Source organism: Porites lutea, chromosome 6, assembly GCF_958299795.1.
Source record: "Porites lutea chromosome 6, jaPorLute2.1, whole genome shotgun sequence".
NCBI lineage: Eukaryota > Metazoa > Cnidaria > Anthozoa > Scleractinia > Poritidae > Porites > Porites lutea.
This window is the reverse complement of record NC_133206.1, coordinates 28267905-28295510: the sequence shown is the minus strand read 5'-3', so window position 1 is coordinate 28295510 and position 27606 is coordinate 28267905. Positions and strand designations below refer to the sequence as shown.

Below are 27606 nucleotides of genomic sequence, written 5' to 3'. Positions count from 1 at the left end.
ATCCTAATTAAAATTATTTCACCTGAATGTGGTATAAACATGCCAAGCCTTTTGCTAAAATCCCTTGTAAGCGGCCGCTCTCAATAAGTTTATTTCAAGGTCGTTTTCCTCGTAAATGACCATCTCTAGTTGCAACCACTTTTACAAATTTCCGAGATGATTGCTTTCAAGAACTTTGAATGTGGTGAAATTGTCTACCCTTTATAAGACTAACAGCCCGCATGGCCAAACCATACACTGTTTAGCGGCATGTACAGGTTTAGGCTAAATAAGGAAGTGCCCCTCGGGCTTGGGGAGGGGGCGGGGGTGTTGACTGTTGATTCACATTCTAATTGGTGTGGGTAAATTTCAGTGATAAGTTGATCGAAAAAGAAACCGCATCTAATCCACATAAAGTTGTTAAAGTTTTAACCCCAACTCTCAGGAAATTATTTTTTTCTTTACTCCTCCTTGATAAACAAAAAACATAATTGCCATTCAGGACCCCCATCCTTTAGATGTTTAAGGTGATGTTCCATAACCAAGTAGTGTGGAAATGTCTTAGCGTGCGTAGCAAGCGTTTCCAATCGAGTTATTGCGCGAAAGTTAGAGCGGAAGTGATAAAAAAAAGGTGGAAGGGGGAGGGGAGAAAAGGAAACTTTCCCTTCCCCTCCCTCGTCATTCCGATCCTTTTTTTGCTCTTTTCCCAACTTTCTCGACGAACTCGAGCGGAAACGCTTGCTACGCAGGCTAGAAATGTATTTGTACCCCATAATAAAGGTTAATATAAAATCAAGACTCTGATTCCACATATTACCCAGTCACCTGTAAACGTTTTGATCAAAGAGCTGATGAACTCCTCTAATTACTTTATCAATATACAATTCATAAAATATGTTTCAGCTTGCTTTGATGTTCGTGACAAATTATTGCCAAAGTAACGTAATTTCCCTATGATGTAATTTTGATTCTTAAAATAGCTTTTGCAATACTATATGAACTCGTATGGTCATGCAAAATAAAGCTCCTCGTTGTTGTTGTTGCCTCACATAAATTTCTACATGACGTAAACTAAATATTTTTTGAAGCAAGTCTTTGGGCGTGAAACAATGCTGTTCTTCATTTCCAGCTTTCCGTGTGTTTTTCAACATCACCTCCTTTATTCTCTTCCAATCTCGTCTTAAAGTAAATTATAAAATACATGTTCGGAAATTCATTAAATACGGAATCTGGATAGCGAATTACTTTGCCTACCATCTTTTCACGCACGCATACATACATAATTTTAACGATAACCGAAACCCTTTATACAGCCACGATGAGCAACATCTTTCATGCCATTTATGAAAAGGTTTTCTTTTTTTCGTGAGTATGAGCAACAACATTTCGTCATTAATTAAATCGCTAAATCTCGTATCCCGTTTATAGGGAGTTGGTAATATTACAATTCCGCATCTCCCTCTCCAAGTTTCTTAAAATTCAGTATCCCAGCCTAAGAATAAGCCAGATCTCGGATACCGAATAACTTATAGGGGACCCTCCAACTCTCTTGCGTAGCACTCGTTTCCGTTTCCTTTTAGCTGAGTGGGAAAAGCAAACCAGACGCGCGAGGGCATGGAGCATAAGAAGGAGAACAAAACTAGAAACAGAGGGAAGGGGTGGGAAAGAAAACGAATCACCGTATTTGGCTAAAAGGCAACAGAAGTGACTGCTACGCAGCCTAAATTGCCAATTCAGAAAATTTATAGGATCAAACAGCATGCTTCTACGTGCCGATCCTCAGCTCGACTGCTTACAAGGTGTTTGTTTACTAATGCCAACTCACTATCAACTCACGATCTTCACCGAAAATTTGTTTCCTAATCGTCAGTGCAGTTTTCGTGAAGTTCCTTGGCCAAATTGTATTCTCCCAGGGTGTCGTACACTAAAGCCAAGTTGTCATAACTTGTTGCTAAAGTGGCATAATCTTCACCAAAAATCTTTTTGCGAATTATCAGTGCTTTTTCGTGAAGTTCTTTAGCTTGACTGTATTCTCCCAGGGTGTAGTACACTGATGCCAAGTTGTCATAACTTGTTGCTACATCGGAATGATCTTCACCAAAAATCTTTTTTCGAATTATCAGTGCTTTTTCGTGAAGTTCTTTGGCTTCATTGTATTCTTCCAGGGTGTAGTACACTAATGCCAAGTTGTTATAACTTGTTGCTACATCGGCATGATCTTCACCAAAAATCTTTTTGTAAATAATCAGTGCTTTTTCGTGAAGTTCTTTGGCTTGATTGTATTCTCCCAGGCGTCGGTACACTAATGCCAAGTTGTTATAACTTGTTGCTACATCGGCATGATCTTCACCAAAAATCTTTTTGTAAATAGTCAGTGCTTTTTCGTGAAGTTCTTTGGCTTCATTGTATTCTCCCAGGGTGTAGTACACTAATGCCAAGTTGTTATAACTTGTTGCTACATCGGCATGATCTTCACCAAAAATCTTTTTGCGAATTATCAGTGCTTTTTCGTGAAGTTCTTTGGCTTGATTGTATTCTCCCAGGCGTTTGTACACTAACGCCAAGTTGTCATAACTTGTTGATACATCGGAATGATCTTCACCAAAAATCTTTTTTCGAATTATCAGTGCTTTTTCGTGAAGTTCTTTGGCTTGATTGTATTCTCCCAGGGTGTAGTACACTAATGCCAAGTTGTTATAACTTGTTGCTACATCGGCATGATCTTCACCAAAAATCTTTTTGTAAATAGTCAGTGCTTTTTCGTGAAGTTCTTTGGCTTGATTATATTCTCCCAGGCGTCGGTACACTAATGCCAAGTTGTTATAACTTGTTGCTACATCGGCATGATCTTCACCAAAAATCTTTTTGTAAATAGTCAGTGCTTTTTCGTGAAGTTCTTTGGCTTGATTGTATTCTCCCAGGGTGTAGTACACTAATGCCAAGTTGTTATAACTTGTTGCTACATCGGCATGATCTTCACCAAAAATCTTTTTGCGAATTATCAGTGCTTTTTCGTGAAGTTCTTTGGCTTGATTGTATTCTTCCAGGGTGTAGTACACTAATGCCAAGTTGTTATAACTTGTTGCTACATCGGCATGATCTTCACCAAAAATCTTTTTGCGAATTATCAGTGCTTTTTCGTGAAGTTCTTTGGCTTGATTGTATTCTCCCAGGCTGTCGTACACTGATGCCAAGTTGTTATAACTTGTTGCTACATTGGCATGATCTTCACCAAAAATCTTTTTGTAAATAGTCAGTGCTTTTTCGTGAAGTTCTTTGGCTTGACTGTATTTTCCCAGGGTATCGTACACTGATGCCAAGTTGTCATAACTTGTTGCTACATCGGCATGATCTTCACCAAAAATCTTTTTGTAAATAGTCAGTGCTTTTTCGTGAAGTTCTTTGGCTTGATTATATTCTCCCAGGCGTCGGTACACTAATGCCAAGTTGTTATAACTTGTTGCTACATCGGCATGATCTTCACCAAAAATCTTTTTGTAAATAGTCAGTGCTTTTTCGTGAAGTTCTTTGGCTTGATTGTATTCTCCCAGGGTGTAGTACACTAATGCCAAGTTGTTATAACTTGTTGCTACATCGGCATGATCTTCACCAAAAATCTTTTTGCGAATTATCAGTGCTTTTTCGTGAAGTTCTTTGGCTTGATTGTATTCTTCCAGGGTGTAGTACACTAATGCCAAGTTGTTATAACTTGTTCCTACATCGGCATGATCTTCACCAAAAATCTTTTTGCGAATTATCAGTGCTTTTTCGTGAAGTTCTTTGGCTTGATTGTATTCTCCCAGGCTGTCGTACACTGATGCCAAGTTGTTATAACTTGTTGCTACATTGGCATGATCTTCACCAAAAATCTTTTTGTAAATAGTCAGTGCTTTTTCGTGAAGTTCTTTGGCTTGACTGTATTTTCCGAGGGTGTCGTACACTGATGCCAAGTTGTCATAACTTGTTGCTACATCGGCATGATCTTCACCAAAAATCTTTTTGTAAATAGTCAGTGCTTTTTCGTGAAGTTCTTTGGCTTGATTGTATTCTCCCAGGGTGTAGTGCACTAAAGCCAAGTTGTCATAACTTGTTGCTACATCGGCATGATCTTCACCAAAAATCTTTTTGTAAATAGTCAGTGCTTTTTCGTGAAGTTCTTTGGCTTGACTGTATTCTCCCAGGCTGTCGTACACTGATGCCAAGTTGTTATAACTTGTTGCTACATTGGCATGATCTTCACCAAAAATCTTTTTGTAAATAGTCAGTGCTTTTTCGTGAAGGTCTTTGGCTTGACTGTATTTTCCCAGGGTGTCGTACACTGATGCCAAATTGTTATAACTTGTTGCTACATCGGCATGATCTTCACCAAAAATCTGTTTGCGAATTATCAGTGCTTTTTCGTGAAGTTCTTTTGCTTGAGTGTATTCTCCCAGGGTGTCGTATACTAATGCCAAGTTGCTATAACTTGTTGCTACATCGGCATGATCTTCACCAAAAATCTTTTTGCGAATTATCAGTGCTTTTTCGTGAAGTTCTTTCGATTGATTGTATTCTCCCAGACGTTTGTACACCAATGCCAAGTTGTGATAACTTGTTGCTACATCGGCATGATCTTCACCAAAAATCTTTTTGCGAATTATCAGTGCTTTTTCGTGAAGATCTTTGGCTTGATTGTATTCTCCCAGGGTGTCGTACACTAATGCCAAGTTGTTATAACTTGTTGCTACATCGGCATGATCTTCACCAAAAATCTTTTTGCGAATTATCAGTGCTTTTTCGTGAAGTTCTTTGGCTTTATTGTATTCTCCCAGAGTGTCGTACACTAATGCCAAGTTGTTATAACTTGTTGCTACATCGGCATGATCTTCACCAAAAATCTTTTTGCGAATTATCAGTGCTTTTTCGTGAAGTTCTTTGGCTTGATTGTATTCTCCCAGCCCGTGATGCACTTGGCCAGTTACATTCAAAATCCTTCCTTTACGAGCAAACGCACCTGTTGAAATGTCGTCTAAGTTCCGCAGTAGGTCGTTTGCTAAGTTAACCACACTTTTCGCAAAGAAGAAATAGGAGCTTTTTTGACAGACCCTGGCGAGATTATGCAACCAATCAATAACTGTATCCAAATCTATGAAGAGCGCAAACCTTTCTGAAAAAGTGCTTTTATCTGAACTAAACTCTGACGTCATCTGCTTAAGTAAAGATTCACAGTGGGGCCTCAATTTTTTACAAAACGCATAATTCTCGTAATTTTCTTCGAGTTGGGAGTTGAAGATCTTTACCGCTTCTGCCATGGTGTGGTCACTCTCCCGGCATGATTTCAGGTTAGCTATCTCGCCTCGTTTCAAAGCGTCGTGTACAACTTTATGTAAACGTAAATAAGTTCGTTCACCCCCTTCCTCGGAATGAAAAAGACTTAAAGAGGACCTTACAATGTTTGCCTTCATTAAAACCTCTGGATGCTCCTTTACTTGGGCTTTGACGAACTTTAAAACAGTTTCGAGTGGTAGGTCGTCGTTAGCGCAGAGCGAAAGAAAAGAATATGTATGAAGAAGAACCTCGTCTGTTTCAACAGCTCTTTGGATAGCCATTTCCACTGCGGCCAATGTTGTTTTAGCGTAGGCTGGACTCTCATTAGCAAGGACAGTTTCGGCCGATTTTCGCTGGCTGTATGTTGATATGTCTTGAAGGTATGCTTTCCAATTATAATTTGAAGACCCACTGGTCACAACAGTTTGCACGAAATAAGCAGCAGCAGCTAAGGCCAGTGGCTGAAAATCGAGAAGTTCAGCGACATTTTCTGCTTGTACTCGCTCGGAAATTCGCGATACTGTTTCCAGCAATTCCACTGCCTCGTCCCGCCTCATTCCTTTGCTTAACGATTCCTGATACATGTGGGGAGCGTTTTGAGGAATTGTTCCACTATCTTGAGTGGTTATCAGCACTTGCCCATGGCCCCATTCTTTACTGCCAGTTTGAGGAAGCAAGTCGCGGACTAAGCGTAAATCAATCACATTGTCTGCTATTATCAACCATTTGGTAAACTTGCTGGTCTTCGGCAAAATCAAGCGATGGAGCTGTTTAATTGCTTCACTAGGTTTCTCTTCTTTTATAGATTCTAAACCTTTCAACGCGTATTCTGTTATCCCTAAGTGTCTCCCAAGGGTGAGGTAAGAGTCAGCAAGTTTGTCAATGCTTTCTGTGTTCAGTGTCGCCACAAAGATAAGATCATTGTTTTGTTTAGAAAAGAACTGTTGTCCGATTTCCCGGGCAAGTTGGCTCTTGCCACATCCTGGATTTCCTGACAAATACACTGTACTGACTGCCCCAGTTGAACTTTTGTAAAGTTCCTTCATTTCGTTAGTGATTCTTTCAATATCATGCGAGCGCCTGATAGTATCGTGTGGTGGGCACAATGCGAGAATGCAAAATGGCTGAAGTTCCACACTTATTTCCTGTGTGAGAGAAACCAGGGCAGCTTCGGTACTTTGAAGAGTGCTTTTTGTCTGATCTAACTCGATTTGGAGATCACAAACTTGCTTCCTAATTTTTTCCACTTCCTTCGTCGGAAAGGTCTTCTGGTTCTTTATTTCTTGAATCTCAGTTATAGCCAGACCAAGGGATGTAAAAGCGTTCAACACTCTGTCTACAGAATTTTGGAAGTCGGCATCTGTCAACTTAGCCTCGGTGATATGAGCGATCTCGTTTCGCACCTGACGAATATCATCGACCTCTTTACGGACACCTGGGCTTAAGGTGTTACCAATGCTGTCCGAGTACAGAATGGCAAAAAACAAACAGGTACAGTCCCACTCTGCCGTGTCACCATTGTTGATTATTGCCAGAGATCGGGCGTTTTTCTTGCGACTTGATTTAGATTCTTTGTTGTTAAAATCATGTCCATTTTGTGCCGTGTCTTTCCATTCTCCAGTTAACGTTGCTTTATAAAGGAAATCCCATTCGGTTTTGAAAATGTACCGCAGTCCCACTGGAACCAAATCAAATGCTATGTAGCAGAGTCTGAAGTAGTTTAGTTGCTCTTGCGAGTATTCCATCTGACCAACTTATAATCCTAGTAAGAGATATTGCCTATTAGCTTATTTTCTCGTCAGGCCAAAACAAAGATTATTTACTTATCATTTTGAAAATGGCAAGAATTACCGCTGATTATGTAACACAGTTATTCCATAAAATGATTCTGAAAAGCAAGTAACTAATGATAAACTAAGTTTAATAGGGAACGCTAGGTAAGTAGTAGACTGCAAAACAGTCGGGTTTTTTTTCTCAAGATCAGTAAAGAAATCGGTAAAGCGTGGCGTAAGAGTCTTACGCACGCAAAGCGCGCGAGCCTCACACGCCCGTAAGCGTCTCTCCCCAGTCTCGCACTCTGTTTTAGCCTCGTTCCAGACCTTTTGTTTGACCGTTCGCGCGTACTTGAATACGCAAAAATACGGACTGTTTTGCAGTCTAGGTAAGTAGCTATAGTTCTGCGCTGGTAGATAAACCAGGGCCACCCAACGGGAATATAGCTCAAAACCACTTAAACATAGCATCGTTAAACGTATTTTAGTATTTCAACGGTAGATATAGGCATATTTTTATCCCCTAAAAATTTTTAATCTGTTGGGATTTCCTAGGTGAAAGTCTAGTGATCCAAAAATTATAGGGATCAAAACTTACCTTATCGAAAATCTCAGCCAGAAAAAAGGCTCCCGAAAAATTCCAGGTGACCTTTTTAGGGTAAAAATCCGTTAAAAATGGGCAATTGTACCATTTTTTAGATGTTCGAAAATCCTAGGAGAGGCAGGCAAGCAAGCAATTTTTCAACAAATGTTCCGAAAACTCTAGATCTCAAATCGTTTTCCGAACAGATATTTTCCGAAAATTGACGTTGAGTGCCCCTGATAAACGATTGCATCTGGGCTTTAAACACACCTTGCTTTCCATGGACCTGGCTCAATCAGCAATGCGTGTCTACGACAGTACCAATAATGATCTAATAGACGCCAGGGACTTTTATTTAGTTTTATTTAGGGTCAAGAGGTGGGGGGTGGTGGGGAGGGGGGGAGAATGGAGGGAGTGGAGCAGGTGTAAGTGGGTGGAGTTTATTCTGATAACTGTAAAAACCTCAACACAACTAACATGCTTCAAGAACTGATTACTTTGCTATCAAGGTAGAACCGGCCCGACGAAAGTTGCTGATGTATTGAGCACATCCAGAATATCAAAGAGCACTTTCCTCACTTTGAACTTGACATTGAACAAGATGCAATGTACAAACCATTGTCAATCAAGCAATAAACCAAATACCAGTGAATTGAATGATTTTGCTCTATTTCGAGTATTGTGGAGTAATGGTCATGGGAAGGCATTTGTTAGACAAGGGGCGTTTAATAGTGAGGGGCATCTCTCTTACAAACAGTGTGTGGAAAGTCGATTAATTTAAGACAAGAGCCGGGCCTTTATTTGTATTTGAAAAGGGGCTTCTACTAGATCATGTATTTCATTCGATGTCAGTGTCTCCCTTAATTGTCAAACACATTAATGACGATTTACTTTATTTTGATCAGTGCACAAATTTTAAGAGTTCTAGGCCTTTTCGAACAGTGCTTCGTTTGGATGGCAAGTTGAGGGTAACAGATATCCTAGAAGAATATAAAAGTAGGGTATAAGAAGGATAGAAGCAGGAAGGAGATTAAATCTGTTTGTCTAGAAGTGCGCTCTTTTCGATATGCAAGCTCTGTCGACTCCGGAGCTTCTTTTCTGTGCGCGGCTGAAAAGAAAAGGCTCTCGAGTCGAGATTGGTGGGGAAGGGGCGACGGGTAGCACCACCGTCCCATAGACAGGTTTAGAGTGCGGGGGAAGATGACGATCACAAAGCAAAAGAGAACAAAGCAGGTTATACAAAGTTCTCTGCAAGTTCATTGATTTTCTTGCCACTGAGATTTGTCTTAAAAACGGTACACGAAAATTTCTCTTAGCACTTAAACACTTTCACTCCTAGACTGAGTTATGGTGAGATGACCCATTATTTTCATTTGCACCTGTGGACCTTGTAATTGTATGCCCACGCCACCCCCCCCCCCCCGGGGGGGGGAGGTTACTCCCTATAATGGCCTATACGGGGAGGCTCCTCCCCAAAGGGTTACCTTTTTCAGCCTTCAGGTCAATGAAATGTTAGGGATTTCACTTGTTGAAGTATATGAATGTGTAGGGAAATATGTCATTTCGTCGGTAAAAAGGCTCAAAAGGGCCAACAGGTGCATTTTAAGGCAGTGAAAAAGTTGAGAAAACGTTCTGGTTTTGTGATTTATTCATGATATGTTAAAGACAGTGCATTTACAGTTGTTGAAAGGGATGCAAAGTTCTATACTTGGTGTGTGAAAGGGGTATCATTTATCAATAGAAGGTATACGAAAGGGGAGACTTCTCTGTCATAAACGGTATATAAAAGGGTAATTAAGGGGTCCAACCTCGGGGTGGAGCCTCCCCGTATACCATTTTTGTGGTACCCCCCGAGACGTTGTGAACTCATGACGAAGCCCAAAGAACGCCCGTCTGCGTGGGAGGCCTAACGTATTTCCGGTCGTCGCCTTGCTTCTAGCCTCTTACGCAGACGTTCTAAGGAGTACGAACCCCTAAGAACGTCTGCGTGGGAGGCTAACTTGCTTCACTAGAGCTTAAGTAGCGGACGTTCTTGAGGTCACGAACGACGAACGGAAGTCATTCGCGCTTTAAATTCGCGCTAGTGTGAATGTACTGCGCGTGTGTTTACGTCCGCGAGGTCAGGTCGCCGACGCCAGAACGCCAGTTTTGAAGTTCAAGATAGAACGCGAGATTCTAGTATTCGAAAGTTCGCGGTTGGGTAAGAATTATTCCTAAATTGTTGGCCTACAACCAAAGAAAAATCCCTCTGCTATTTTTCGGTGTTCTCAGATATGTAAACATCAGGTTAACACTAACTCTATTTTTGGACTCGACAGGTTGACCCGGCTAGCCCGGCTGGCTGCAGAACTCGAAGATGGCAAGATTTACGGGATTTACGTAGGATCAGGGCTGTCAACCCCCCACGTCTTCAAACATTGAGAATTGATGGGGAGTGGGTGATAGACGACGTCATAATGCAGGGCACATGACGTCATTTTTTGGAGGAAAAAAACGCATGAAAAAGATGTTGTTTTAATTTTAACATTTGAGCTAATTGGTTTACTTCCCACCCATCACATTATTGCTTATATTACAATGGCCTACCGGAGTTTGTGAGGAAACGTTCACTGTTAATAGAAAAATATATAGCTCAAACAACGCAAAATATTTGAAATTTCATCGTCAGAGAGTCGAATCTACAAGAAATAGCAAACTTCGGCGATTATCCGGGAGATTTGAGACTCTAATCTAGAGACCGGGAGAAACGGTTTGAAATCTGGAGTCTCCCGGATTATCCGGGAGAGTTGACAGCCCTGTAAGATTTACTCAGTTTTAGTCCATGCGAATCATCGTCAAGTGAACTCACATCTTATTTAAGCGAGCTTTATCTTCTTGTAACTTCAAGGGCCGATAATTTCGATTGTTTGATTTGATAATTTGTTTTACAATGAAAAATATTAAATTAAAATGCTATGACCGCGTGTTTTTGTGCATTGGGTTGATTATTTATATCCTGAAAACTTTTTTTAACCTGCGAACAGCAGACGCATTTCCGGTCGTCGCTTCGGTTCGCAGGCTAATGATATTTGGCGCAATCGTGTTTGAAAATGAATAGCAAACTAAATCTCATTTGGGGTTAATGAAAGTGGAAATAAAATAGACTGCTAAACTTCTCTGTCATGTATGGTAATTTTTGTTCTCTCGATTAGTGTCCACACAATCAAATCGAACAAGACGGCATTTCAAGCTTGGCGAATAAACTTGAAAGGTGAAATGTTCCGATGAGAATGGGACAAAGAAAATGTACAAGTCCCCTTCAGCGACGAAGACCTTTCTGAAATTCGAAATGCTACGTCATGAGTGAAGACATTTCAAATAGCTAAAAGTAAACACAGACAAGACGTCCATGACTCGCGTTATACAAAAACCATTCATTGCTTTTAAATCTTCCCTTTTTCGCGCCACAAACGCCGTACTCGATCCAGACCGGGCGCAACCTTCCTCACGTCCGTGACCTCAAAAATGTCTGCTGCTTTAAAAAAGCTCTCCGGAACCCTAACGCTGTATTAGCTAATTGAAAAAAAAATAGATGTATTAACGCTGTATTAGCTAATAAAATAATAATATGTATTTACCTTTGTTCCTCTGTCTTTATGAGTCGTTTTGGAAGGGATTTGAATCCGATCAGAGACGGTTAACATTGCTAGTTATCAAATGCGTTTGCGTAAATAAGACGCTCAAGTTCTGCCTCACGTTTCTAATATTCTTAACTATTAACTTTCCTCTAAAGGCAACGAGAAGAGAAAAGAGACAAGGGATGATGAAACTTAAATGAGGGCACTTTTATTTTGAGACGTAATTACCTTGTTAATGAACAAAATCGGCTAGTATCCGCCACCTAGAGTGATTAAAGGTTCAATTAGACGGGGTTGTTGGTTTCGTTTGTTTTGATGTCCGTTCTTCCGCTCAGATTTGCGTTGCTTTTAGAGGCCACTTTTTGTCCTGTCTATGACTACACTTGACCTGATCGGACGTAAGTTTGCCAGTTCAGACATGTGTTTGGTCAAGATGGTTCTATTGTTCTCGCGACGGTCTCTTTTGTTATTATTTGACTGCTTGATGTGTACAGCCCCCGAAATGATCCCGACCCCGAAATGATCCCCAACCCTGAAATGATCCCAAACCAACCCGAAATGATGCCGACCCCGAAATGATCCCCATTTAATTTTAGGAATGGAATGATATCTTAAAACTATGGATCGTGCAAAATGCACAACATAACTTAAGCTTCACTAATAATCTTCACTTGCCCACATGACATTAATTTGGGATTACACTTTGAACTGGATTAAACGCCGGAAAATATTATTATCAAAAAAATACACAAAGTCTGGTATATTTTTAGTAACACCATGAACTGCGACTGATAATATCAAGAAACATAACATTTTTTTAAATTATTACCTAGGTGATTATAGCCCGGGTCATAGAGAAAACTGCATAGATGTTAAATTCTAAAAATGATGTTAAAACTGCATGTCTTGGATATTGAATTTTAAAAATGGTGTTTTAACACTTTTTAAAATCTTAAAATGATGTTGAAGATGCAAAAGTATACATACTAGGCGATTAGATGACAAAAGCGCTAAAAAATCACATAAACTGTAGCGAAATGTTTAATTAAGATAAAAAAAAAAAACACTGCAAATACCGTGTACGATCAATCTTGCTCAACGTCGAATCCAAAAAGATCGTGATCAGTCAAAATAGATCAAATTGAAAACTTCACAGTCATGAAGACCTTAGCAGGTTCAGTCTGAGTCTTGGGTTTTTTTGTAAGTGCGTCAGTGCAAAGAATGTCGGAAGCTCGTTGTATTTGGATCTTACGAAAGACTTTGTCGTAGCCGCGATTACACTTTTCATTCTACAGGTGAGACCCACCACATCAAATCTCATATCACTTGTGAAACTTTTAATGTTATCTATTTGATTCAATGTCGCCTGCGTAATCTACAATATACTGGAGAAACTAAACGTCGCCTCAAAGACCGTTTTAATGAACACAGAAGACCTATACTCAACCCTACTGGTAATTACATCCATACTGCAGTTTCAGAACGCTTTCTAACCAGTAATCATTTCGACAATCATTTGCTTTTAATTCCTATTAAAAAACTTAAAAGTGGGCGTGATTCTTTCAGGAAAGCACGTGAAGCCCACCTTATCCATAAAGCTAAGACAATTGAGCCTCTGGGCATCAATAAACGTGATGAACTGTAACTATATATAGTATATCTTTTATTTTTTTGTTATCTTGTCTTTTAAAGTAGCCACCATACCACGTCGTATTATGTAATTTCTGGTCATAATTTTACTTCATATATTTCAGTGAATTCGTGATATCTCAGTGAACCTGATGAAGACTGGTATTGGCCAGTCGAAATATTGCAACTAAACTCTATTTCACTTTGTTTGATCAGTCGCTGCTAAAGTCTTCTTGACTCAGACTCGTACCCAGTCGTTATTTAAGTGTTTTTTGCAGGAGCCGATCGGCTCCTGGTCTTTTGGGATGAGAGACGATTGGGGATTAGGTTGAGGCGCGCGCGGGGTCTCATGGGAAGGGAAGAAGGAAAAATACTGTTCTTGACGGTAACGCTTTCAATTTGTAGCGAAATGTTAAACGCGATTTAAGAACGTAAACACTGCAACAGATTTGTAATAATTCCGTGACGGAATACAAGTTCCATTCCAAGAATTAATTGGGGATCATTTCAGGGTCGACGTGAAGAGAAATGGGGATCATTTCGGGGTCGGTATCATTTCGGGGTCGATTTGGGGATCATTTCAGGGCTGGGGATCATTTCGAGGGCTGTACAGATGTGTCGGAAAAAGAAAACAGATCATACCACGCTGAAGGAAAGGGTTAAGTCAAATCTGAAATATACCGAGTCAAAGTTGGTAAAAAAAAGACCACGGGAAAAGGAATAAACACTCTAAAAAAGCTACTATCATATAGGTATCACGCAGAAAAAGGCATCACGCTGAAAGGCAACACGCAAAGAGGCATCACGCGAAGAGGCAACACGCAAAAAGGCATAACGCAAAGAGGCAACACGCAAAGAGGCATCACGCAAAGAGCCAACACGCAAAAAGGCAGTACGTACGGAAAGAGGCGTAACGCAAAACGGCAATACGCGAAAAGGAATGGCATAAAAGGCAATTTGCAAAGGGGCATCACGTGATAAGTTTACTTAGGATCCAGGCCTGGATCTTAAGCATTATTCTTTAGTACACACTGCAAGCAAACCGAATTGGTATTCGAACGAGACTAGGCTTGGTAGATTGTGCTAGCATAATTTTAAGCATAATTCAGCAAAACGAACATTATTTTAAGCTTTTATTTCAGTTTAACACTGCTAGCATAATCCGAGCTTTTATGCGTTTAAAACAAAAAAAACCACTATAGCTCTAGAATAATTCCGTTTGTGTTTTATTTCTGTATTGTTTTTGGAAAATATTGAGGTCTGTGCTAAGGCCCATGGTCAAATATGGTCCGGCAGGCGGCAGAGGTCACCCTGTGCATATCTGAGAGACTGCCTAACTATCTTGCTGCCGCCCAGGACGTCATCATTGATCATGCCCCGCGAAGAAGATAAAGTGAAGTGGTGGAGGCAACAATCTGATAACCTGCCCCATTGGTCTTCTGCAGTTATGAAGGTTCTGGTGGTGCAGCCCTCGTCTGCAGCCGCTGAACGAATATTCTCTATTCTTAACTCATCGTTCAACGATTCACAAGAGCATGCTCTCGTGGACTATTTGTAGGCTTGTGTAATGCTTCAGTACAATAACCGATAACACAGAGATTAACAACATGCATAGTTGTCTTTATACTGAACTGAGGGCTTTGCCTGGATGGAGTCTAAAACAAGTATGCGGGCTATAACTTTCTGACCCGGATTCAGAACCCAGAAACGGTTGATTTTGGTATCATTTGTTAATCATTTGGCCTTTCGAGGTGCGCACATGCGTATTTGCGACGCTAAAGACTGTAAGACTGGAAGGTGGACTATACGAATGTTCATTAAAGTCAAAATTTATAGAGTTAAGCTACTGATGATCTTTATTTTCCTTATGATCAGTGTAAAATCTAAGTAGCCTAATTTCGGTGACAGAGAGCATAATTTTCAGAAAGTAGCATAATTTTGGCATAATTTCTAAAAAATGTGAGCAGTGCTAAAAGCATAATATGCTTTTTTTTCGACACAATCTACCAAAGCCTAAACGAGACACTCCATCTTGCTCACCTCGTGACGTGCTTATATCGGTACCTTAGGCGTGCCCTTATTGGTATATTACAACAAGTCCAAAACGGAATTGACATCTATTGCATTTCTTTCCTGCTGGAAAACTTAATTGATTTACTTTTGAGATCGGCACATCTTTACCAAGATGGCGGACAGGTTTTAGCGGTTCTTCGTACAGCGTTTACAGCAGTGGAAAATTGCCGTCAACCTGAGGATGATTCCACCATATGTGAGCAAGATGGAATGTCTCGTTCGAATACCATTTCGGTTTGCTTGCAGTATGTACTAAATGATCCTAAGTAAACTTATCACATGATGCCCTTTTTGCAAATTGCCCTTTTTTGCAAATTGCCTTTTTTGCGCTGCCTTTTAGCGTATTGCCTTTTAGCTTTTATGCCTCTTTGCGTACTGCCTTTTTGCGTTATACCTGTTTGCGTGTTGGCTCTTTGCGTGATGCCTCTTTGCATGTTGCCTCTTTGCGTTATGCCTTTTTGCGTGTTGGCTCTTTGCGTGATGCCTTTTTGCATGTTGCCTCTTTGCTTTATGCCTCTTTGCGTGTTGCCTTTTAGCGTGATGCCTTTTTCTGCGTGATACCTAGATAATGGTGGCTTTTTTAGTATTTCTACCTTTTCCAGTGGTCTTTTTTTTACCAACTTTGACTCGGTATATTTCAGATTTGACTTAACCCTTTTCACTTTTAGGTTATTGACTTTAGTCATAGATATACACTCAGAAGTCACAGATTGTACGAAGACCGCTACAGAATTTAATCCCTTGTCTCTTTTCTCTTCTCGTGACCGTTAAATTGAAACCCGAGGTCATCTCCCAAGGAAATCGAGATATTAAAAACGTGAGACGAAACCAGGGGCACCCAACGACAATTTTCGGGAAAATATCTGTTCGGAAGACGATTTGAGATCTAGAATTTTCGGAACATTTGTTGTAAAATTTCTTGCTTGCCTGCTTCTCCTAGGATTTTCGAACATCTAAAATATGGAAAAAATGCCTATTTTTAACGAATTTTTACCCTAAAAAGGTCACCTAGAATTTTCGGCAGCCTTTTTTCTGGCTGAAATTTTCGAAAAGGTAAGTTTTGATCCCTATAATTTTCGGAACACTAGACTTTCAGCTAGGAAATCCGAACAGATGAACAATTTTGGGGGGATAAAAATATGCCTATATCTACCGTTTAAATACCAAAATACGTTTAACAATGCTATGTTTTAGTGGTTTTGAACTATGTTCTCGTTGGGTGCCCCTGCGAAACTTGAGCGTCTTATTTACGACGCGTCAGACAAGCAACCAGCAATGTTAAAAGTCTTTGATCGGATTCAAATCCCTTCCATAACGACTCTTAAAGACACAGGAACAAAGGAAAATGCATCTTATTATTTAGCTAACACAGCGTAAATACATCTAATTTTTTCTATTAGCTAATACAGCGTTCGGGCTCCCTGTCTCTACTATCTGATCACCGTTCAAAGTCTAGTTCAAATGAAACCTCCCCCTCTTTTGCCGTCTTTTTTCGCAGAATTTTTACCTCTTAGGACTTAACCAAAAGAAATTTTTTTGTCTTTCTGAATCTTTTAAGTTGGGCACTGTTAGGATTGATAAGGTTTTACTTTTGCGCAGAAAGCGATGAATCCCCGCTATGAATGATGACCCAGACATTAAGGACACAAACCGGGGACACAAATCATTTGCAGATGAACATTCGTTTGATGTATAATTCCTGTTTCAAATATGAAACACTCATTCGTTTTGATTTTGGACAACGAATGACCCGCCGTGATCGGCGTATTATTCAGGCTAGGGGAATCAGTGGTAACAACCCCTTTAATCAGCGTATTTGTAACGAAATAGCGACCATGATCGCGCAGAAAGGTACAAGGAAGTGTACTCGAAAATGTAGACATTTCCGATGCTTACGCGAAAATAATAACGGTTTCGAAGAACCAACAAGTGAACTCTTTTCATCACCACAAATTCTACACCATGCACCCAACATGTACTCAAGACAGTGGCGATAGTTCTATATGCCTAGGCCATCAAATTCTTTTAGTAATGTATGGCGTACAAGTGGATCTTATCAGCACGTACAAAACTTCCTATTATACAAAACTTTGACAACATAATTATCCTGAATTTATCTTTGGGTATGTTAAGCTGAATAACCAATGCAAAATTACTCACCTTGCCCAAAATTGATCCAAGGAACCTCGATTTAATAAAACATAAGGTACCACGATGAAGAAGCGAAATTGATTGTCTAAAGCGAAACTGTTCCAAATTGATCTAAATTCGTCACCTGACCGATATAACATTGACATCAGACAGATCACGCAAATGTCGTTATGGTCGAGCTATTTTCAGGTCACTCTAATTTCGACAGTCACGCTATTCGTAGAAATTACATGAGGACCCGTAAAGGGAGCAGGAGAACCTCATCTGAAAACGAAAGGTCGGAAAAGTAGAATTAAACCCCTAAAGCGACGCAGAACGATCGGGGCGTGGCTCAGGATTTATTTGACTCCCAAAGGAGACCAATTTACAGTCGACTCCCGATAACTCGAACCTTCAAGGGAAATCGAAAAAAATTCGAGTTATCGGGAGTTTGAAGCAAATAACCGGAAGTAAGGAAATAAGCAAATGGTTGGGAAGGAAAGGCAATTAAGCAACAAAGTATACAGGAATGGATACTGAATTTGAACTGGAGTGACAAAAAGGTAATAAAGACAAGGAATTTACTCGGTTGTTTTGAAATAACTTCGATGCTTCGGACTTCAGTACTGACAGGGTTTTTTTCCCGACTTGTCACGCGCTTATAACATGGTTCGAGTTATCGAGGGTAAAATTGTATAGAAATGAGCTGAGGGGAAACAAAAGTTACTTTGAGTTAGCGGGAGTTTCGAGTTATCGAGGGTTCGAGTTACCGAGGGTAAAATTGCAGTAAAAGTAAGAAGGAAATCTAGGGGAAATCGATTTTGGTTCGAGTTAGGGCGAGGTTCGAGTTAGCGAGGGTTCGAGTTATCGGGAGTCAACTGTACTTATATCAAGAGGGAATAGGTACTTTTTATCCGGCAGGGGTATTTTGCAGAAAGCCGAATGCAGAACGCCGAATGACTCTGAACGGTTTGGTGATTCAGGTTAAGAAACTGAGTGAATCAAGTTTCTGGTCAGTTTTCCCAGTATAATGACTTCAATGGAGCGTGATGCACTCAGTTTCCTAACCATAATCACTAAACTTAGAGCGGTTTTCACTTGAGTGTCGAAAAGTAATTGGTTTTGCACTTTCTACACGATGCGATTGGCTTAAAAGATTCGCGCCACCTTTTTATCCAATCAGAAGTAAAACCAAAGCCAATTGTGACGCGCTCGCATGCATTTTCCCGCGCTTTGCGTCAGCCACATGTAATTACTTCGAGTTTTGATTGGTTCAATGTATTGTCTGTGTCCTATGTGATTGGCCAGAGTAATTACTTTGGTTTTGGTTTTACGACACTCAAACGAAAACCACTCTAAGAGTCATTTGGGGTTGTGCATTTGGCGTTCGGCGAATGCAGAACATTGAATGACTATGAAGCTTAGTGATTATTAGGGTTAGGAAACTGAGTGAATTAAGTTTCAAGTCTGTTTTCCTAGTTTAATGACCCTAATCCCAATCACTAATCGTAGTTTGATCAAAAATAAGACACAAACAGCGGTGATAAACATGAATACGGACAGTTCGCTTCCACCCTGAGGAAAGAAAGCCCTTAAATTTTCTCTAAATTCAACCCTCTTAATACGAACCCTCTGTTAATACGGACACTTTCTATGGCCCCCTCAGCGTCCTTATTAACGGGGTTTGATTGTACATCGAACGTGGGCTGTTTTCCTTTGAAGCCTGACAGGTGACGTCAAATCCGAAATCGCCGAGGATGACTGGCCCGAGGCTGCGTATATGCGACATCTGCAGCTGGACCACGCAAATTATGAACTGCACTATTAATGCCGTATTAGCCTATTAGGCATAATACCACCTTCATTTCTACCTTTCATTTTGAAAATGGCCCCCTTCCACACGAAATTCGTACTTCGGCACAGGACCAGGGCACGGGACCGCAAAGCTTGGAAGCGCCGGCATAGAGGTCGACTGTTGGCACCACTGGGAACCACCATGAGCGCCTCAGCCGAGCAGAGAGACATTCCGGCAAGGACTAAACAAAGATAATATGAAAGCACGCCTTTTTTTAATTCTTGTAAAATGTTTAAGTTCCACCAAATTTTCTACAAAATGTGAGTAATAGGGCAACCTTACACGAGGAAATTAGAGAGCTAAACCGTCGTATTTTATTTTAAGATTATTTGCAACATTCTCAATATTGTGTCTGAATGAGTCTGAAGGGAAAATGAGAGAGGCGTTTTCTTCTTTTGCGGGTGGCTTCGTATTGAGTTGTTGGTACAATGTGGCCATTCGTGGCTAATCACTTCTCAGTTCCCACCAAGATTGGACAAAGAGGCCAGAAAAAAACGCGCTGAGGTTGTGTTTTCCATCTTCCAAAAATAAAAACATTATTCGAGAAGAGGTCTGGTTAACCTTAACGGAAATATGGTATTTTACAAGATTTAATTAACTGAATATGACATCCCTCTCTAATGACACACTCCATTAAAAGTTGAGCGTTGTATTTACAGTATAAAACATAATATAAATAATAAGCTAACTCGATGAGCAGAAAACGTCCATGAGTGTGTTTTTCACAGCTTGCTTTATTTCTCCGATCTTCCAACAGGACAGAAAAGGGTTTAAGAAGGAATTCAAAAATGCCAAAGGGACCATAAAGACCATAAATTTATTGCCGGACTAAGCAAAACGATGAAGTCATGGATCCCTTTTTGGCCTATATAAATTTCTGCTATAACATGAGGCAGATAGCTGATAATCAATGCTACTTACACCCACAGTGCACTGTAGACGCCCTTTTAGCTTGGTACCAGGCTTCATATTGGGGGGAAAAGGAGAAAAAAAAAAGGCGGCCCCGTTTCTTGCCTTTTTCTCCACTGCGGAGCCTGGTCCAAGGCTATCGCCCTTTCTGTGTCGAGCTATGTTCAGTGGAATTGCTAGGCTCAGTTCTCGTAAAACCTGGCTTAGAAGTTAAATTTTGTAATGAGACAGTGTGAGGAAAAATTTTTGTATACACGAAAAGGCAACTAGACAGAGACACGCCATTATTAAAAGAAATACGTAGCTGATTAGGCTAATAAAGGACAAAACCCATATAAAGGCTACGGTTGCTATATAATATAATGTCTTTCGAGTTACAAATTCTTTGTATTTGAGCCCCAGTTAATGTCATTAATGACGCTGGAGCCAAGATACAAGCTTTGGTGGAAACAGCCTCAAAGGCGTAGATGCAGGTATTCCAGGTTTTGTTTAACACCGAAATGCAATTAACCACGCCCAAGGGCTGTACGATAGCACCGACAGAGAGTTCAGTTATCGCTAGGTTACGACACAGGAGTTTGGACGGCGGATTAAGTGAAGCCGATTTCTTACGTAGGGAATGACGCATATGAATGCCCAAAAGTGTTATTGAATGTTGATTAAAATGCAAAAATTGTAATTGAATTTGATTTATGCGCAAATGTTCGTTTTTTCGCGCTAATGAATGCATCTTCGCACTATTAGTCGTCGTTTTCGTTCGATGTGTGGTGTGGACGGTACTTCAGTCAGTCACAATCAATCAAGCAAATCACTAGTTTTCAAGAAGGATGACCGACAAATAAAAGCAGAATAAAGAAATTGCAATTTTGTTGTAGTTGTAGTCACAGTTCTATCTAACCCCATTTCGGCGCCGTATGTCCTAGTAGTTAAGCGCCATTGATACGGCCCTTGAGAAGTTCTTTCCCAGTCCCCAGGAGAGACATCTCCAGGTAGGTTTAGTTCTATCTGTAGAAATTTGGCGGGTCGAAAATCCGAATTCGTCCCCCTTCGAAGCTTAGAAATTAGTTATTTGTAGGCAAAGAGGGCAGTTTACGTTAGTATTCCTCTGGAGTATTCCATACCGACCAAGAGTTTAATATCGCGTAGACTCTTTAAGTATCTCTGTTTGTCTATTTTTCTAATTTCGCGTATATTTTTTGCATTAAGAACATGATAATTAACCACAGAATAGCCCATTTTACTGAGCACTGATCGCAGAATACGAATACACTTTTTACCTTGTATGTTTTGTTTTCCCAATTCAGACCACGTGATGTTCCCCAGGGAATTTGCCTTCTGTCTTTTATTAATTATGCATACACAGGCACGTGGATGGACGTTCATAGGACGAAATTTGAAGGACTATCTAAAAACGTCTATTGCTACCGAACTAGAACCAATAAGTTAAAATTCAAAAGCGACCCGTACCTACCTTTTGCATGTTTTGGTTTCCTATTCTTAAACTCAGAACACCTGTTGCATTCACATATTGCAGTAAGGTTGAGACAGACGACGAGATATGACTGGTATCACGTGAAAGAGCAATATTCTTCTTGAGTAAATAAAACATCGTGTTCTTTCTCGTTGTCCTTCGCCAGTTGAACAGTGATCACAAAATTTTAATTTGACTGTCGCGTCGCTAAGCAATTTCGTGGTATAATATTAAGAAAAGAGTTTACTCATTGGCTGTTGCGTTGCACGTGCTAACTCAGCGAGAAAACTTGCTGATTATACAAACAATTTTTTTGTTATTTAAATCTATTAAGTCATAACAAGAGAATTATCAGGTTGTTTACCATTTACAAAACGTTTCCTGAAAATTCGGCTGATAAATGGAACACGGCTTTTCGGATCGTTCCGGTAGAAAATTTCTGGGAGCAACAGAACTTGTGAAAAGATAGTCTTGTTTTTTTCCGGACGGATTCTTCGAAACAGAAATTGATACTAGTTTCAGGCCTTCGCAGACGATTTTGGGAACTTTGTATGGCTAGTTTGCATATGACGTCACGGCGGCCATGTTGGTGGTCAAGAACAAAAGCATTTCTCCCCTCTGGGAACTGAACTCCATTTTCATGTAAATTCCTCAAGAAAAAATTCTATTGTATTGACCCCCAATATGGCCGCTTTGTCACGTGGTTGCAAACCAAGAATAGCACTTGATTTAGGTTTAGATTTAGATTTCGGCAAAAGGAACTGATTTGTACCAATAACAAACACGATTCCGGAATGAAATTCACCAGTCCTGAATTTTACCATCTTACCATTTACCCAAACCGTGAACCGACAGGTAATTTGCCATGTAGATGGTAAACAACCGGCAACGATTCTTTGTTTTAACGGCTACTAAACCTCTGCAAGATTCATGCCTATCATCAATAGAGGTGAGGGACCCCAGGTAGGTTAGGTAACCCCTTCAAGTGGGGTAAAAAAATATCCGCGTTTAAATCCTTGGGCGGTCTTTCCAGTCAAGATTATTAGTATTTTTCTAATCAAACTTGGCGCGAGTTTGATTTAACAAAAATCCGACACCGGCTGACCCCGTTACCCCACCTTGAAACTTTTTACTTGGCGAAATTGGACCCCTTGTCGCCACGTGCGGTATGTACGTGAAAACCTGTCTCTCGAGCGCATGTTACGCGTGTCATTCCACTAGATTTGAAGAAAATTAAGTTACTGCTCGCAGTCTGTTGCAGTTCAGGGCTGTAACAGCCTGACGCCCTGCAAGAGCAAAAACTTTTTTTAATCAAGGACAAATAATTTAAGACAGAGTCAGTTAATTACCAGAAAACTGTTTATTTTCACACTTTATGCACTGAACTTTGGTCTTATTCGTCGATTGGCCTTTGAATGAGGCCTCAAAGCCAACGGCAGTTCTTTTTAGGTTGCGATTTTTTAACAAAAAATGCACAATGAAGGTGAAATACGAAAAATAGATAAATCGTTGTTCAGTATTAACATATTGCCATTGACGTTTAAGCTAAGTAGAGAGTTTCTACGCTTTACTTTCAAAAGCTCCACATCGGAACAAAATAGTACTGACAAATGTCAACTTTTGAAACAGCTTGAAGTTCGTAAGTTGCATGAGTCCAATAAAGGATAGTAAGTCACCTGCAGCAAAAAAGTTTCAACGGTATACGATAGACTCAAAACTTCTTTATTCTTGAATTAGGCAAAACGGCCTGAACGCTCCGTTTTCTTCTTAGAAAGTAGTTACTTCCGTTTCCGCTGTTTCCCCCCTGGTGACATTTCCGTAAACAGGGTTCTGATACGTGCCACCATTCTCAGCATCTTCTTTTTTCTTTTTCTCGTTAAGGCAATACATCACGTGTTGATCCATCTGAAATGCGGCAAAGGGATACAGCAGCATGACCGCGAAGAAGTCTTCTACCATGTTGCCATGGATACCATCAGCAACTCTGATGTTGGTTCTGATGGCTGTTGCAACCGCAAAGAACAAGAAGAGGACGGCCCAGCCTACGTAGGAGATTCCCTTGACAGGAATTAACTCTACTATCATCATGCCAATCCATGCATAGAAAGGAACTCCCATAAGTAGCATATTACATGCCAAAACTTTCGAAGAACTTGCTTTTCTCTTTTCTGCAGCAAGCCCAATGACGTACCAGGGAGCCAAGACAGCCAACAGGAACTTATAGGTACTTTGCCACGAGGGGCTGCTAATTGGAGCAAACAACGAAACCCTCCACTGTGGCCCGAAAGAATCCAAATCTTCGGCTTCCATTTGAACAGCTCTCCAAAGCGCCACGCACATAAAACAAAGGAGAATGGTGTAGGGTAGACCAGCTGCTATGGAGACGGCCTGGAGTGCTTGCAGAGCATCGGTTCCTCCAACGTATAGCAAAGCCGTAGCTGTAGCCCCCTCAGTTAAGGCCCAAAATACACGCTGAGGGACGGGAGGGTCGGGATCACCATTTGCGGACAGACAATCAATGACAAGTGAGCCACTGTCTGAGCTTGTTACGAAGTAAAGAATTATTGCAATCAGGGACACCACGGACAGGAATGTTCCAAGATCGCCATATTGGTACATCACATCAAACCACATATCCGACTTCGATCTACACGAAAGACGATATACACCTTGGAAACTATCCGTTGAATTTTTTCCTCCGAGGGCTGATGAACACGTGATGTTGGCCAGTGCCGCGTTTCGTTCCATGCGCAAACCAACTCCTCCAAAAATGCTGAGCCATAGAAAGGAGTAGAGAATGGGCGCTGCCATTGTAGCGTTGATGAATTCTCGAATTGTGCGGCCGCGTGAAATCTTGGCGATGAACATGCCAACAAAGGGACACCAGGCTATCCACCATCCCCAGTAGAAAATGGTCCAATCGTTCATCCAATCGGAGGCCTCCAGCTGATCCGGGGCATTACCAAGCTGAGCGAAAGCATCTGTGTGGAAGCCCAGCTGTAACACATACTGCAGATAGTAGCCCACGCTTTGTACGTACAGGTTAAGCAGGTACCACGTATCATCGTAGAACAGGACAATCAACATTAAAAACATACCAATACAAAAGCACACTTCACTCAACCGTCTGATGCCCAGCTTCAATCCGCTGACCACTGACACCGTGGCGCACGCCGTAACACCCCAGATGGTAATAATCTGGTTTGTTGTGCTGAAAGCAATGTTGCTATTCAGTCGCTGAAATCCAGTATTGAGCTGAATGGCGCCAAGGCCCAAGCTGGTGCAAACACCAAACATGGTACACACAACGGAGAGGACGTCTATGAATTCACCCATCCATCCGTAGATCCTGTCTCCTAGCAACGGGAAGAAGCAAGAGCTTATTGTCATGGGGAGGTCTTTTCTGTAGTTCAGGAAGGCCAACAGGAGCCCCACAACTACGTACACAATCCAACCGTGGATACCCCAGTGAAAAAGCGTCAAGTTTATAGCATCTTGAGCGCGCTGATTGTCGGAATATCTGAAGTTATAACAAAAATAAAACACATTGTAGATTACAGGGAAACTTCTTGAATAGTTCGCATCCTGAAATATAAAGAACAGCGATAGTTTTACAAGTTTGGTTAACGAATTCTAAAAACTAACGATTAGTAATTTTAGGGGCGTACCAAGTGAGGGGTTAAAGGCCAGGGGCTCTGTAGACCCCCTCTTTTCTCTCTGTGAAAAGACAGGTGACTACATCTAGTAACCAGAATGTGATAAGAATATCGATATCAATGGTATCGTTTAAACTTTGGCTCGAAAACAGCCTCAACGCCTGCTGATTGCTGACCAACCTGCTGTTGACCGATGAAGAAGAAATGTACGTCACGAACAACCTCGTTCAAACTCGTCCCCAGGGCTTTTCCCTTAAAAAATAGGTGGGGCGGTTTAAGGGAAAAGCCCTTGAAGGGCTTTTTCCCTTAGGAAAAAAAATGGTACTCTTGATAAACTCTTGATTGGTTGAAGCAAATTTTCAACCAATCAGAGGCACTAACTAGATTAAGGCAGTGACATGTCAAGTGAGATTATGTACTAAGACAAGTACAAAAACTCTCATTGCTGTTAGTAGTTCACTAACAATAAATATTTTTTCTCCAATTTCACTGCAGCATTACCTCCTACCATTTCATCCAGTCATTATTTGATATGCAGTATCAAAACCAAGTACTGACATTTGTTTCTGAGCGCTATAACAGATACTACTACTGACAAATTCTTCACAAATAATTATTACAATTATTACTAGAGATGGCGTGGGTTAGCTTTTATTAAGCAAATGCAACTGCGTATTAACCTGCAGTCATCCACTATCACACCCATTTCCATTTGACTATATTAATTACACAAGTAGGAGGGTCAAAAGGGGTTAACAAGATTCCTATGCAACTTTGGCTAACCTTCGCCCATTTAAGTCCCAGAACCTTTTTAAAGCCAGGGCACTGGGTTCAAATTTACTCCAACCAAAAGGAGATTGAGTATATCGCACCGCCGATACAGTATTAGAGCGGGTGTTGAAACAGTTAGACATTCCCCAGTTACACAATTTAACCAATTTCTCTCCCGCCCTCCCCTCCCTAACATTTTACGGGCCTCCTCCCCCGAGTTTTGCGAGGGTCTGTGATGCACATATTCAATAGTATTCGTCATATAATATTGGTGTCAAAGGGGTATACAAAACATAACTTGAAAGGGTTTAACATTAATTATTGACGTGTCCCTTTACTACATTATGGAGTCTATAAAACGGAAATAAACTTACCTTCCAAAGTAACGGTTTCCATAGTGACCAGGTTCGTAATGCCAAATCGGCTCCGCTGAAAGAACAGAGTTTTAAAAAATTTATTGAAATCCAAAAAAGCAATCTGATCATTTAAATCCTGAACGCTACTGAGCAGTTCTTTCCAGGTTCTCAACTTTTGAGTCTATGGATGAAATCCTAAACTGTGACCATTATTATTATTCCAATGAAAACTACTGCGTTTTGTATGGCTGTTTGTTGCGCTGTGAAAGCTCAAACTTCTGAATTATGAATAAAAAAACTTCTGACTTATGAAACAAATCCTAGAAGTGTGAACATTTGAAGGGAAGCTATCGAACTGCAATGTTCATACGCCCTTGAGAATCTGTGCTATTTTGACCGCCTGCCAAGAGCAGAATCAGGACTCTGCGGTTTGATATGGTAACGGAATCAGATAGAGCTATGCCTATAGTATTCTTTGATCATTTACATGTATTATATAAAGAACAGCACTATTACCTACTCCGAAGTAGAACAGACCAATTCCAATTCCAGCAGCAAAAAGCATGGTAAAGTACGTGGCGTCGTTGAATTCTGGCTTCTCGTTTGGTTTGCCGAGCTTAAACTTTGAATACTTGGACACATAAAGCACTACAATAAACAACGCCCATATATCCTGTGTACCGATGTACAACCACGTGCACTTTAGCGTTATCCATCCACGCCATTTTTCCAACTCTTCGTTGGCCGCTTGTGCTTGAATTATGCACCAAATAACAAAGCCCCAGATGATGAGAGCTGAAAACAAAGTTACAACCGGGTTTAGCCGAACGTTGCAGCAGCAAATTTTGAAACGAAGCCAGCGAAATTTGTTCGACGAGCTCGCTCTCCCGTACATATCGATCGTTGCATATTACTAAGAGATTTGAAAAAAACGCCACGGGATGTCTTTAAATACGTTCAGTAATTAACAGCAGTAATTACAATTTCACTACACTTGCATTTTAATTTTATTCCACTTTGTTTAACAAAATAAACTACAACCTGCTACAACAGTGACAAAGAGAAGGTTGCTAAATTTAACGCTAAAAACAATCTGCTAAATTACTAAACCCAGAGGAAAACCGTACACGTTGGAATAATCCAAAAGGATGATTCCACACCTACTCGGCACACTGGTGAAGCCAAGAATGAAAGCGAAGCTTTCGTAGAAGATTCACCATTACTTCTAAACTTAAACCACAGCAAGAATCTTTGCAAATCCTCTTATAGTTAGCCGTAATTCTTTCTCTCCACCACGTTTATGTGCACGGAACACAAAATGTTAACTGACATTTCTCAAAATTGTACGCCACATTTATTTGAAGTAAAACAGTATGAAGCCGAACCACCTAGCTTTTCCTGTTGCATGGTAGTTGAATTTTCAAAACCTTTTGAACAAGGAGCTGTTAAGGAGTTTGTGAAAAGTTCTGAAAAACTATCCAAGCAATTTATCTATTAA

The 27606-nt window shown here is 40.6% G+C and overlaps 2 protein-coding genes across 2 annotated transcripts; both read right to left on the bottom strand.

Moving 5' to 3' along the window:
• Positions 1–1838: 1838 nt before the first annotated feature.
• Positions 1839–7082, bottom strand: LOC140942121 (uncharacterized). The gene is made up of 2 exons (XM_073391099.1): positions 2051–7082; positions 1839–1930 (listed from the first exon to the last, which is right to left on the bottom strand). The coding sequence occupies exons 1-2, from the start codon at positions 7029–7031 to the stop codon at positions 1839–1841; spliced, it is 5073 nt and encodes a 1690-aa protein (XP_073247200.1). The 5' UTR covers positions 7032–7082.
• Positions 7083–23092: 16010 nt separating this feature from the next.
• On the bottom strand, positions 23093–27018 carry LOC140942120 (glycine betaine transporter 1-like; the record flags this gene model as incomplete). Its single annotated transcript, XM_073391098.1, has 3 exons — positions 23093–24845; positions 26127–26181; positions 26625–27018. Coding segments are annotated over 3 exons (2202 nt in total), but the record flags the coding sequence as incomplete, so codon positions are not given.
• Positions 27019–27606: the final 588 nt, after the last annotated feature.

Excerpts from the sequence above, each read along its gene's own strand:
- LOC140942121 (XM_073391099.1), bottom strand. The coding sequence starts at position 7,031 with ATGGAATACTCGCAAGAGCAACTAAACTACTTCAGACTCTGCTACATA. Across the intron at positions 1,931-2,050 it reads TCATTCCGATGTAGCAACAA|CAACAAGTTATGACAACTTG; the intron begins GTTATGACAACT and ends ATGCCACTTTAG.